Below are 14,567 nucleotides of genomic sequence, written 5' to 3'. Positions count from 1 at the left end.
GTCCTAATTGGCGATGTACTTGACATTCGAATTTAATTAGGTGACTAGTCAATTGATTGATTAATGTGTGGATGAAATCTAATGCAGTAATCATAACTTATACTCTGTCTTATAAATCAACTCGATTGGTTAATACTTCCGTGATAAATAAAATATTCTACAGGTATTTAATTTGTATCTGTAATGAGGAAATAAAAAGAATGGTGCTCATTCATATTTTTATTTTATGCTTTATTCATTATTTTTAAGAAAGTAACGGAAAATCATAGATTTTTAGGGGTAGAAGAAAATATGATAAAAAGAATTACTTGAAATTTTTTATTTAGAGGTGCCATTTTTTAGTCCCAAAATGCAGTTTTTGTAACATTGTTTCTTCGGAGAACCTGAAATTATAGAAACATTATACAAATTACAGTGACTATTTTGAATGATATTGTCTGAAATCATTATTCTCACCAAGTTTCTAAAGTTTAATTATCACAGTCTTTTTTAATCTAAATACAAAAGGTTTCTCGCTGTTTGGGAAAGATGGAGGATTTCTTTGTCAAATTTTTGCCAGTCTTCCTTTAATTTAAAATCTAGATCTTTAAAGTGTGTAAAATCATTTTCAGCCTTTTCACTGAAACAAAATATCTATTGTATAATTAAAAATACGGTTACAAACATTTACATTATTTAGAATTTTATAAATTGTTAGTCAAATTTTTGTTTGTATGTACCTTAAATTACCATTTGTTTCTTTACAAAGAGAAATAGCTGCTGTATTTAATAAATCCTCCACATCTTTCAGTTTTGTTAATATTCTTGATTTTAGGTAAGTTAACTTCTTCCTCTTTCAAAAAGATTTGAACTTGCAAATCAGAAAATGTAACTCGTTTCAATAGAAATATCTTCCTTCAAAAAAAGTCTATACATTTATGACCACCAACAAATGACAATCAATATTTGATTAAGGAATTAATTTCTTGTTATTAATTACATTTATATGCGAGGACTTTGCTTTCTTTTTTAAACATAAAGAATTTTCGTTAAAACTTTCAAAAGCATTATGAATCAAATTGGTTCTTTCAATTTTCTCTGAAGAATTAGAAACGTTTTCTTTGGTATTTTCAAAAGTGCTTGGAGTAGGATTAAAACTATTAAAAGTTTATCTCTTGTTCTTCAATTTCACTGCTAGAAACCTCAACAGTCATCGCAAATTCTTCAAGTTCACAATGGTTTATAATTTCACTTTCATGAGATGATTGTGATTGTCTCTGAAGTTCCTCGTAAATTTCTTTCTGTTTTAAAAGCACTTGTTCCTCCAAGTTGATTGAGTAGGTCGAACGATCGACAGGTTCCGTAAAAATTGACGGCACAACTCCAGGATTTAAGAGCGGAATTTTTCTGGGGACTCTTTCGACTATTCCACCGCGTTTATAAATTACGCGTTCTCTGTCAATTTCTTCCTCTCTAAAATGCAATTCACAAACAGCGTCGGTTTTTTTTAATTCTCTTCCTTTTCGGGATATTACTTTGTTCCAGGCTTCCACCATTTCTTCCTAAATAATATATACAAAATAAATATAATTAACTTTCATCAATATAAGTATATAATAAAATCTTTTTTTGAAAGTTTTGAATAAATTTTGAACGTACATTTTGAGGCCGGAACATACTCCTCCTTTTCTCAGTTTCTGTAGGTTTTCTGCAGTAACTTGTGTCGCATGTTACAATAAAGCACTTCATTGCTAAAAGATATTTTTTTCATGTAGAAATTTTTATGACAGAAATCATATATGGAAAGAATTATCAGAATATTTTCAGACAGAATTGTCGTGGAATTCTGTCTACAAATATCCTCAAGGATTCTTTCAACAGACATGTTTGTTTAGTTATGTCTATAGTATTCATGTATAACTATTAAAAAATTTGCATTCTCAGATAATTTACTACAAAGGACACAAACATTTTGAACATAACCTCAAAAGCATATAAACCACCTCTTTTTTTTTATCATTAAATTTCCTATTTGGCAAAACTTATTATTTTCACCAGACAAAATAATATTCGCAAAATAACCAGTATATAATATTAAATTTCACCTGCTGTTTTTTCACTTTTTAATTTATTTAATTATAATTAACGCTGACACCATATTTATCTCGATGCTAATACTTTTTGTCCTTTTTACTGAGGCAATTTTATTTTAAAATATATATTTTACGAGAGAACTCGCAAATTTTTTTAACTGGGATACACAATTCAAAACAAAACTTACGACTTGTTCCGAGTTTTGACTCTTTTGAATCCTTGACAAGCGACGGGCACTGTCCCTCTTGCACCTTTTTTATCTTGTGCGAGAAAAAAGGAGAAGAAAGATTTGACGGAACTTATTGATTTTAAAAGATATTTTTTAGAAACGCGTGAGAGGTCGCTTTTTCATTTCGGCCAGTCGGCTTGCGGCCTTTTAATTCTGCAATCATGTCGAACTCCAATTTGTTTATGAAATCAGGCTATCTCCGAGCCCATTTAGGCAACGCTGTCGGTCGTTATGTTTGTCAATTACAAAGAGTGACTCTAAAGTTTTGTAAAAATAATGGATCAAGTCGTGGCATGCGGTAAGTGCTACATATTTTATTATCTAATTAATCTAACCTCAAAATATCAACATCTAATATTTACGAGTTTTTGTGATACTAAAAAACTACACGCATTATAAACAATGTATTATTGTTTTCTAAATTCTTTTATTAAATTATTTTTGTAAGATTAAAGGTAATTATTTTTAAGCATAAAAAAACTAGAATTGTCCACAAAAATCTAAAGTTTGAAAAAAGTTTAAGGGAGGATAAAGACTTTACATTACATTTTACGAGATTAATAAAAACGTCATTTACGATAGGTTTGCATTATTAAAAGAATAAATGTCCGCTAATATATGGAATTCATCTTGTCAACAAAAAGTCACTAGAATCCGTAGAGAAAATTCGAATATTTGAAGTAGGTAAAAAAACTATTTCATTTTAGGAAAACTTTTTGACTTTTTTTAAAATAGATGTGAAAATTCAAATCTACGTAACTTATAGAAAAAATTTTGTTTTCTCAAGTCAGAATTAGTTTCTCAAATCAGAGTTATTTTCGACTGGTGCATGTCAGACACTACGTATCGATAAATAGTATCCCAAATAACTTGAAATCGTTCAAAACAGAATTTCGAAAAATTGCTTCTTAATATTTCTTCATGTATAGACTATAGAGTACATATGAAAAGGGCCCTGTTGCTCGTCAGTGTAAAATTATGTGTACATATATCAGAAGGTTTGCAAAACCTTTATTCGTTTGAATCTTTTTCTTTTAAATTTGAACCTTTCACCTCTCTAACAAGAATTTTGGCACTATACCTCATCGTTTTCTTTTTTTAATTCAAATGTTTTCACCTTTTCAAAATTGGATTATGGACGACTGTTATTCTGCAATTAAAAATTTTTGGATCAGTAATTCAAGTACTAACAAAAAAGAAAAAATCTTAATTGTCAAAAATTATGTTATTTTGCAGAGATTTTGTAGAGAATGACCTAATCGATTACGCGAAAAGTAACCCAGGAACTGTAGTTTATCTCAAACCAAGAAGGCATAGAGGTCCTGTTATAGTTGCAGAATATCGTAAGTTTCTCACTAAAAAAATAAATAAATAATGTATTTCCCAATATTGCCTCTGATTCTAATGAATATTTTAGTCAATGGAAAAAAGCACTGGATCCCATGTGCGAATTTGAACCGGGAAGAAGTAATAAAATGGATGGAACTTGTCCGCACACAATCCCACGATGGTTCAGCTGAAAGGTTACGAAAACTTTGGTACACAGAGTTTCCATCGATTCAAGGACCCTGGACTCCATTCACCTTTAGAGACCCTGCCAAAAATATTGCAATATATCCCGATGTATGTTCATTTTATTTATTTAAAATAGAACATAACACATTATGGTTTATGGCCCAAAAATGTGACCACTTGAAGTCCCAGCCATTTTTTACATTTTTGTACAATTGCAGTAAATTGTCACCTATTCTAACTATCGCCTAGTCGAAAGTTCACCTATCTATGTCCCCTATACACGCTTATTCTAAATTGCACAGTTTCGTTACCTCAAACCACAGCCCCTGTGCGGGCTGCAGTGCGTCACCAACACCCACGTCTGACCTATTAGATACTTTCATTTCAACCATCAGGTAACAGCTGATGGTTGAGCCACTGGTGGAAAAACAATGGATCAAATGCATGGAACAAACCTTTATTTCTGTAATATCTTTGTAATTAATAATTATTATTGTCATTTTATTATTTCATTAAATAGTAATTAAAAAATTAAAACTATTTTTCAAATACACTTAATAGAAAAAGTGAGCTTTTACGAAGACATTAGCAAAATAGGGCAAAAATGAACTGAATCCTATGTATTTGGTCCCTTGTTTTCCCCTCAGCAATCTATGAAGTGAAGTTAGCTGTTGATTGAAGTGAAAATATCGAATTAAAAAAAAAGAGGTATGAAGAGCGGGAAGTTTGAATTCAGCATTTTAATATGACTTGATGGGAATGCAGACAACTTTTTCTAGAAAATATTCTAAACGTAAATGTGCCAATACTAATATTTCTCAAGTGTAAAATCTATTTTCTCAGCCATGTTCCAATATTTTGGCAATTGATGATCTTTCACTGTAGCTTTTATTTCGTGAAACTGAAAGGTCTTCAACTGATGAAAGGATGAAGAAACATAATTGCGCAAATGCATTTTACATTTGAAAAGATTACTATTCAGACCTTTATATAACTTCGCGGTACGACATGCTAGAAACCTCGCTCTTCTGCGAAAGTTTTGAGCCGTTTTTTATCCTATTATATTTATTTTTAGTTTGCAAATTATTGTATTTCAACAAAAACACTGGGAAAACACTGAATTGCATGATGCTATAACGACCTGCGACTTTTTCACTGCGCAAATCGGGGCCGTCTGACCGCAATCTCCTCATGTGAGTCCCCGCGCACTCGACCTTTCCGCTGCTGCTGGTGTTTTTCTGGCAATAGTAGTAACGGTCTTTCGCCTCTTGAGCTGCGAAACTGCGTTGGCCAGCAGTTTTAGGAATTACTAAACTGCAGTTACTACTATCAGAGTCGGGTGTATTTATCTGTATCACTGTTGATAGTATTTATTGATTTCAAATAGACCCTCGCTTTCCAGCATATGCGCTGTTGAAAAAGTTGCTTACAGCGCCCTTATCAATCGAACATTCTCATTAAGCCATACAAATTTTACATGGCCGGTCCTCCGAGAGAATAACATTGCCCTTATGCCCCCATAATTTGCATGTATTGCTGGAGTTTTTAAAAATAATTGTTTTGTTCTCGATATGTAGAATGAATATTTGGCAAAATTGTCGGGAGATTTCAAGGCCCGATATGTACAAAAATGACAAAAAGTTCAGGGCCCTCGGTCACTAATGAATATAGTGTCATATTTCCTTCAATCTCACAGTTTTTACACCGCAACACAAGAAAAAGCATATACAAATTTGGAAGCTTATGTATTTTATAAAGCTGTTCAATGGTACTTTCCTGCTTCTGAGTGAGGTTAGTGTCACAATGCAGTATTTTTAGTTTGAAATTGATGTTTTTAGTTATAATTAATTATTTTTTATGCGTATGAACATTAACTATAAGTAATATTCCTGTGAAGCATTGCATTCGTTTCAATGTACATGATCAAATTCCATTGCTGATGTAAAATGCGATGACAGTTTGAGATTTTAAGGTTCAGTCTTTGTCCAGAGAGATCTGCTCTTAGAATTGAAATATTCAAATGTAATAATTAAAAAGTTGTAATATTGCATTTGTCTTTCCCACTTTAATGGTTTTTTGTATTAAGAAAATTCTTGAATTTTCGTAGTTTTTCAAATCATGCCTTTTCGTAGTTTGTTATATAAAAATATAATTTATTGTAGATTTTTGTAACAATAATTCCTAACCTCAAAATCTCAATAAACTGCCAACGCATTTTTCACCAGCAATGGAATTGGATAACGTAAGTTGAAAATAATGCCATGCTTCACATGCATATTACTCAATGTTAATGTTCATACTCATAGAAAATAAGAAATTATAACTAAAAATACTAATTTAAAACTAAATATATTGCACTGTTACACTAATCTCACTCAGAAACAGAAAAGTACCATAAAACTGCTTGCACTTCACTGTCACCATAAAGTCAGCTTCATAAAATTTATAAGCTTCCAAACTTGATATGCTTATTTTACTTGTTTTGGGATGCGATAACTGTGAGATTGAATAAAATATGACACTATATCCACTATAGTGACCGAGGACAGAGAACTCACATTTTTACTAAAACCTTTATCTGTAAGAGCATACGGATCAAAGTTCTCATTTTTTGGATATATCGGGTCTTCACATCCCCCGACAATTTTTCCAAATATTCACTATGCATTTTGAAAAAACAAAAACAATTTTTAAAAACTCCGGAAACACATGCGCGCTATAGGGGCATATGGGCAATGTTATTCTCTCAGAAGGTCGGTCGGAGAGCGTGACATCACAACTGAGAAGGCGAAGGCACTGTGTAAGAACGGGACAGCCAATTTACGTCGCTTGAGAAAAATAACTTGCCGGCAGTTTAGGTAATGCTTTTTTTCTAAAATTATCGCAGTAACTTATTTATATGGAAGCACAATTAATGAAAGCTTCCAAATTTTAGACAACTTTGTCTAGAAGTCATAAATAAAAAAGTACCCAAAAGATATGGCAACACACCCGTTTCAAACTACAAATTTAAAATGAAAAATTGCTAAATAGTGTTGACAATTTTTTAAAAATAATTCAGTTTCATAGATATCATTTATATTGACTTAAAAAAGACAATAATGAAGAAAAAAGTTCAGTATTTTAGAGGTAAGCATTTCAAATATCACTTTCTAATCTTTCGAACAAGTTATAGTATGGGCTAAAATGATTAATTTTTACTCACAAATATTTTAATAAATTTATACATCTATTTATCACCGTTGATTACAAATAGCTGTAAATAATTATTACTATTTTTAAATAATATTTTCTATGAAATGTCCGGTAACGCTCCATATTAATTTCTTACTATAAAGTGAGAGAATCTTTTGAAACACTGTAGTCAAAACTAAATATGATAATTAGTAATTTTTCCATATTTTCAAATATTGTTATCTGCTCTTCATATTTTTTACAAGATTTTTTTAAATCCCATCTTTTATCGTGGCCGAATATTTCATTGTCTAAAATGTCCAGTTCTTGGCAATCACAATTATATTGTATCATAAAATCTACCAAATGTTCTATTTTTTTTTTTCAGTCAAAATTGGGAGAAGCGAAAAAGCGTGGGAAGACAGCAACAGAGCAAGTCATAGAAATGTTCAAAGCTCAGCAACTTTCTGAACCCAAAGAAGAAGGAAGTAGTAGTGTGGAATCCAGAGCGTAAATTTGTACTTGTTTATTATAATTGGTTTCAAAAATTAGATATAAAGTTAATAAATCAATTTACAAGCTAAATGTATTTGTCTAAGTTTCTATTTTTGATTTTAGTTTCATTCATAGCGAAAAAATAAGGAGTAAAATAACTTTTGCTGTTGAATAACAAACTTCATATCTTTTCACTTCTTCTTGTGGCCTCGCACTTTTGACCCTCCATTTTCTTAAAAGTCCAGTAAGAACAATTTTTTCTTCCGCTATAGCAAATCTTCTCCCTAAGCAATTCCTGGGTCCAGCACTGAACGGCATGTAAGAATAAGGGTGTCGACCTCTGCAATTTTCTGGCAGGAATCTATCTGGATCAAATTTTAGAGGATCATTCCACACTTCTGGGTCTCGATGTAAATTGAAGATAGATAAGCTTAGGTTGCACCCCTTGGGAATCAGGTATCCATCTAAATTAAAAATTCAATTTCTAATTTCCTTTGAGATGTTGCATGAAAAATTGCATCTAGACTTAATCGTACCTAATATGATATCTTCACTCAATATTCTTCCAACTCCAGGAACGGAGGGATTCAATCTGAAGTTTTCTTTAATCACTCGGTCGAGATATTTTAATTCCACAATTTGCTTCATAGTTGCTGGTTCTTTTGAATTTCCGAAAATTTTCTCCAGTTCTTCATGAACCTTTTCCTGAATTTCAGGATTCTTCCCAAGATTATAAATCGACCAACTTATTGCAGCAGCTGTGGTATCGTGCCCCTTTTCAATATTTAAAAGAAAAAAAGAGTTGTTTTATTGAATCGATTTATTATTTTTTGATGAACTGAAACTTGAATGTTTGAGAACATTGTAAATTCATAACATGTTTAGAAAATATGAGATATCCATTTTTAATTAAATCCTTCATTATCTTGATCACTGATTATAATTTTCAAGTAACTTACCGCGAAAATGAAAGGGTTTACTTGGTCTCTCAACTCGTTTGCAGTTAGGGGAATTTTTTTGTTTTCATTTAAATCCAATAGGAGATACAGAAAAGCTTTCTTTCTTCGCCTCCCTAAAATTCATAACAAGGAATTTAAAAAGTGTTTAAAATATTTTATATTAAACTTAATTACCAGTTTCGATGTCTTCTTCATCACTATTCGAGAAACCATTTGAATCAGGCTTGTCTTTTCGAACTTGTTGCTTTTTCTTGATTATCTTTCACAAATAAAAAAATAATCTAAATATTAATCATTGTTTCTTTTAGAAGGAATTACATTCATATTAATCAAATATCTTTTTTAAGTGTTTAAAAAACATGTGAGATAATTTTTTAAAGAGAGTCAGTAGCAGATTTAAATTCCGAGCCAAGTTTTGTTCTGTAAAAGATTGCGTCCCATTTTAGCCAAGGAAAATGCATTCTATTTATTGATATCTCGGCTGCTCTGAAAAACAAAGAAAGATACAATATCTTGATCACACAAAATCAGATAGGGGCCGTACTTAAATTACGTAAGACGTTTTTTATCCATTTTTGACCTCCCCCTATGTAAGATTTCGTAAGATTCGGTCAACCTCCCCCCGAAATCTTACGTAAGATCAAAAACTTTGTAAATTACCGTACATTTTCCGGATAATAGGGAAAAACTGGTATGTAAATCAAAACAAATGAAACACGCAACACTGCTATCGATCCTAAGAATCGATCCGTCGTACGATAGGATCGTCAGTAACAATAGTGTCGATTAATTTAAAAACCCCGCGATAGCTGCTGATAACTTTTCCTCATATAATTATGCCGCTGGAGCTTGAAAATGATCAAAAAGTTATGCTTTAAAATTACTTCTTGAGTTTTCTTCTATATCAGCGAAATTATAATATCCATATTATCTAAAAATATTTGTTATGCATGCATAAAATTTGGGATAATTACAGATATTTTGTCAGTGCAAAATTCAAATTTTTTCCAGACATAGAAAGCAAGTATTTTATTCTTTACGTAAGATTGTCAATGACCCCCCCACCCACGTAAAATTTCGTAAGATCTGGTCGACTCCCTCCCGCCTAAATGTCTTACGTAATTTAAGTACGGCCCCATATCGAATGGGGAAAAGTACGTACTTATCAAGAGAAATCATATATTCAGTTTTGTGGTTCCTTTGAGCATCTATGTTGACACCCATTGCTGTTTCTAAAATGTGCCAATTTATAAATATTCATATGTGAAGGATTCTCCAAAATTTTATTAATAGAGACTTGAAATTGAATTGCTCAGTTCTGTATATTTTAAAAAGAAATATTATTTGTTGAAATCATGGAATTTAGATAATTAAATAAAAATAAAACTTTAAATTAAAAATTGCATCTCGGATGTAATTAATAAAACTACGAAAATTTGATTAAACAATAATTTCTTTTTTGTTTGTAATACCGCAAATGATATTAAGTGCGCATCTGATAGCGAGCTGGAAAAATTCGATTGGCTTCCCCGGATTCTCTCTAATCTTTTCCTTAATAATTTCATTTAGTATGTTTGCCTTTGCTGACATGGTCACAAAAAATTGATCCACTATTCCAAAGTGAAAAGCTAGTGTGATGATTTTTCTCTGACGAAACCATTTTTGCCCTGTTTGATTGAATTAATTCTTAATTACAAAAGGACCCCCTATAAAATGTGTGGCAAAAGCCTTTCAGTCACATTCCAGTAAATCCCGGTATTCCGATGCTTCAGGTGACGCTTATCACAAGTCGTGATGAGCCAGTTTCACCGAAATGTTTTTTTCATACACTTTGTGTAAGGATCTTTAGCTACGAATATGTTCATTATAAAGTTATGAAAACCAATAAATTTGGTAATTCGATTTAAGAATTTTAGTCTTACCTGCCGATGTTAGAAGACCTTTTCCCAACCAAGGATTCAGACTGTCGTAAATAAACGATTTCGCTACATTTCCCTACTCGACAAAATGACCTAAATGGGTGTAATAAGAATGAAAATTTATAATTATAATAATACATTTTATTACTAGAATCGGGTGCAGTTTAAAATTCAGGTATCAGAAATAATTCGCTTAATATTTAGGAAAACTCTTTTCTCCTATAAGTCGGATTAACAATTTTTATTTTGAACTTATAATCATCTTTTTACATCTAGTTTTTACCTCCAAATGTTTGATCTTGTATAAATAAACGGTGGCTTGATCAAAATGGGTAGGAATCATCATAATTCCATTTTCAGATTTTTTGAGAAGGTCGTAAAACCATTTAAATCGATCTTTGAAAAGCAATAATATTTTTTAGTTAACTAGATAAAATTCATATAAATATAAAGTTTTTATATTTATAAATAATATTTATATTTTTTATTAAATAAATGAATAATTACCTTCAGGTTTAATTTTTGCATATATGAAAGCAAATTTGGGTAGCGGATATCTAGCAGGTCCTGGAAGTCTATTCACGAGAACGCAAAATTTTTAAAATTGATAGAGTCGTTTTAGAATTTTATAAAGGATGATGGAAATCACTATAATGGCAACCACCACGAAAGGGCTCATTTTTAACGACTTTGTTCACTTTAAAAAATTCGATTAATATCATACAATGATATTCTCAGGGAATATATACACTCATCACTCTACGCCGGGGCACGGTTTACTATAGATATTTTCTTAAATTTGGTGAAGACCGTGGGCTTGAGATACTTAACCTTGTGTTGTGGCTTCATGTGACAATCAATTTTTTGTTTATCACATTTGAAGCATTGAGACAGGTGAAAGGGATATTTCGTGAGGTTGCATAAAGATTAAGAAAGTTTTCCATTTTTTAACACCAGATAGAAAATTGATAAAAAGTGGGTTTAAATTATTATTAACGATTGAGTTCACATGATATTGGAAATCCAAAAATAAACCAATTTCAAATTGAGATCTTTTGAAATTAAACAATTTTTAATTCAAAGCGTTAAAAATTGATCTTGAAAATAGAAGAAACAAATAAAGAGATCTTATTCTATTTTCAATTTTAAAACCAAATAAATATCGTATTGATAATTAATAATACAAATACAGAATAATATTGACATTCCAATTTCAAGTGGCCGTTCAAACAAAAAATGCATGGAAAACTCTAAGTTTAAAATGTTCAATTCGGAACATTTAAAAAGTGTTAAAAATCTAGTTGAAAAAATAATTTATTTTTCCATTTTTCACTCTCAAACGTTTCCAATTTAAAAATCAATAAATTCCTTGTACGTTTAAACTTATTTGCTTCCTTGATTCAATTCAAATCTGAAGTTAAGTATAACCCAAAACGAAAAATTGGCAAATTTAAGTAACGAAAATTGTAGGTAGGGAGTTATTTTCTGTGATTTAAATATTTTAATATCTTCGCTAAATAGTAATATCGTAAAATAAAATTTAAAAAACAAACACAAAAAATCTGGATAATTTTCGCGTAAAACCTCAAGGTCTCAAGATAAAAGTGGATCACAATTTAATTTCTCCTTGAGATTTTGCACTTTTGACCCTTCATTTTCTTAAAATTAATGCAAGAACAATTTTTTGTTTTACCATTGCAGTTGTTTTCCATATACAGTTTCTGGACCCTGTATTAAGGGGGTAGTACATTTTCAAGGACCTTTTTCTCAGTATTTTTTTTTCATTTATTTTTATTTGATATTCGTAATTATTTACTGTGTTGTAGGACCTAATTTCGACTAAAAAAAATTTTTGTTCATTTTTTATTAACATCTGGCCGAGATATGGGCGATCTGAATAAGCCATTGTGAAAAAATGGTCGCCATGATTTCTCAAATTCGGATCATCTGAAACACAAAAACTCAATTGATTCTTAAAGAGTCCATAAGCGGCTATCGTATGACCCGCAATCATGAATAAATATTGATAAATATACAAATAGTGCATTTAACATTTTTTTTCGTTTTTTCTCTCCGTTTTTTCAACATTTACTGTGTCAAATTGTTATTAAATAATAATGGAAAATCATGACCGAGAATCATACGATAGCCAAGTCTTTTTCAAAAATTAAAAAAAGTTGAATGAAATCGGCCTAGTAGATCGGCTGGAATTGTGGCGACCACCCCAAAAAAGTGCGTTTCGAGAAAAACTCGTTTAAAGTACGAAAAATGGTACATTTCGACCGCTCGTGGCCTTGCAGAGTAATACGTTTTTCGGCCACTTCCGATACGCCCTGAGGTAAAAGAATGTTTTTACCTTATTTCTAAGGGTATATGGTGAAAGGAATGTAAAAAAATCGATTTTTTGAAAATTTGAATTTGTATTACCCCCTTAAAGGAAACGTAAGTATAATGATGTCGAGTGTCGACCTATATAATTTTCTGGCAGAAATCTATTTGGATCAAATTTTAAAGGATTTGGCCAAAATTATAGGGTGCACAGTCTTCCCTCTTTTTCTTCTTTTCTCTTTTAATATACGATTAATAACTAGTTGTGTCGTTTAATTTAATTTTGCTCAAATAAATTATTAGTAAATGAAAAGTAATGTCAAATTATCTAAAAGCATTTAATATTCAAAGCTGTACTATACACATATAAAATTATTAACATACATGCTATATACATATACATACATTCGTAAATTATTGTAGATGGAAGGTTCAATACAATTTCAATACCTATCGGCGGTACTGTGGATCATGAATTCGCAAATAAATCTCACTTTTCGAGCTTTGGCTCTCGCAAACTCTTCAATATATTAGAAAAATCTATCAAGCTTAAAATATAATTCTCCATTGATATCATCGCTAGAACAAAAATTAACTTTACAGTATAAGCTTTAACCAAATATCGGTTAAACATTCTTTTGTTTTTCCATGACAACACATGTGTTTTTAAAAACTTTACTTAATTACTTTAATAAAACTTTACTCCTCTAAAAAAATTCCGGCAACAAATTTTATCATTACTTTATTCTGTGGAATTATATGTATAGTTTTAACATTAAGAATCTTCTTTCCGCGGATGCCACTATGACAGGACAGGAGTAGTTAAAAATACCCATACGTTAGAAAAAGTGTTATGCAAATTGTTTTTATATGAAAAATGTAATGCTTCGATGGGTCTTGATATATGTTCTGGCAACTTATATTTTAAATGACTTAACTCATCGCCGAGATCCTGGTAATGAACGTTGAATGGAGAAAAATTAATATTTTCAGATTTCAGCGTAAAATGGAAGATTATTCTATTCTTTTGAATGTGCGATTTTCCCATCTGTATAAAATACCATTATCAGAATAGCATATCACCGAAACTAATTAATTTCTATTTCCATAGTGACCGCCGCATAGTTTCCTGTTCCCCAAAAGAGAACGTGCTTTCAATCTATTTAATTCCTTTTAATTGTATCGATAGGCACACCTCACAGAAATGTCTTGTATTCCGCAAAAAAGTTAATATTTTGAGTTTATTTGATTCCGTCTAAGTAGTTCACAAAATAAGTATAAAAAACTATTTTAATTCCTTGATGTGGAATATGAGTTTCGAAATTCCAATTATAATCAATTCAAGTCTGCTTCTAGCGTTAAAATGATTTTAATTCACATATTAATATCACATAAGTTATAAAACGATTTAATCATAAAAAATAGGTTAAATAAATGCTTCCGTTAAATTTTACCGAGTCGATTCAGAGGAATAGAATTTGCAATTCTTCTTTACCCGTTGAAGGATTTTGAGACGGAGGAAAATCGCGTATTCATAGGAATAAAAATTCTTAATTTCTCTGAATTCTAAACGCTTATTACCGGGATCTCTACCATTAATTCATTAATGACCAAAGCTATCAATTTTATGACATGAGTTTGACCGCAAAATTTATGGGTAGAACAAAACAATAAATAGATCAAAAGTACTGTCCCTTATGTTTTTGGGTGAGCTAAATTCGAATCCGTGGTCAAAATTCGAATATTTTGACTTCAATATCAAATATGCCGGTCTTTGCATACAAAAATAGTGAAGAAGTTTGATTTTTTTATTTTTATAAGTTTTTTTCAGACATAAAACGTGTTAATATCTTAAAATTTCTTCAACCATCGGTG

The 14,567-nt window shown here is 30.9% G+C and overlaps 2 protein-coding genes across 4 annotated transcripts; one reads left to right on the top strand and one right to left on the bottom strand.

Moving 5' to 3' along the window:
- Positions 1-304: 304 nt before the first annotated feature.
- Positions 305-2,543, bottom strand: LOC117176301. Of its 3 annotated transcripts, XR_004467599.1 has the most exons (4): positions 2,261-2,543; positions 1,639-1,730; positions 720-1,541; positions 305-619 (listed from the first exon to the last, which is right to left on the bottom strand). XR_004467599.1 is itself a non-coding variant. In XM_033366499.1 (3 exons), exons 2-3 carry the CDS (start codon positions 1,726-1,728, stop codon positions 1,140-1,142), a joined length of 492 nt encoding a protein of 163 aa, XP_033222390.1. In that variant the 5' UTR covers positions 1,729-1,730; positions 2,261-2,543; the 3' UTR covers positions 305-1,139. The 3 variants fall into 3 exon arrangements, 2 of the variants coding, with proteins under 2 accessions (XP_033222390.1, XP_033222391.1); XM_033366499.1 differs by having other exon boundaries at positions 305-1,541; XM_033366500.1 differs by lacking the exon at positions 2,261-2,543 and adding an exon at positions 2,085-2,252 and having other exon boundaries at positions 305-1,541.
- On the top strand, positions 2,333-7,576 carry LOC117176300 (39S ribosomal protein L43, mitochondrial). Its single transcript, XM_033366498.1, has 4 exons — positions 2,333-2,600; positions 3,539-3,645; positions 3,720-3,925; positions 7,380-7,576. The coding sequence occupies exons 1-4, from the start codon at positions 2,464-2,466 to the stop codon at positions 7,503-7,505; spliced, it is 576 nt and encodes a 191-aa protein (XP_033222389.1). The 5' UTR covers positions 2,333-2,463; the 3' UTR covers positions 7,506-7,576.
- Positions 7,577-14,567: the final 6,991 nt, after the last annotated feature.

Source organism: Belonocnema kinseyi, chromosome 7 (assembly GCF_010883055.1).
Source record: "Belonocnema kinseyi isolate 2016_QV_RU_SX_M_011 chromosome 7, B_treatae_v1, whole genome shotgun sequence".
Lineage (NCBI taxonomy): Eukaryota > Metazoa > Arthropoda > Insecta > Hymenoptera > Cynipidae > Belonocnema > Belonocnema kinseyi.
This window is presented reverse-complemented; position numbering and strand designations above follow the sequence as displayed.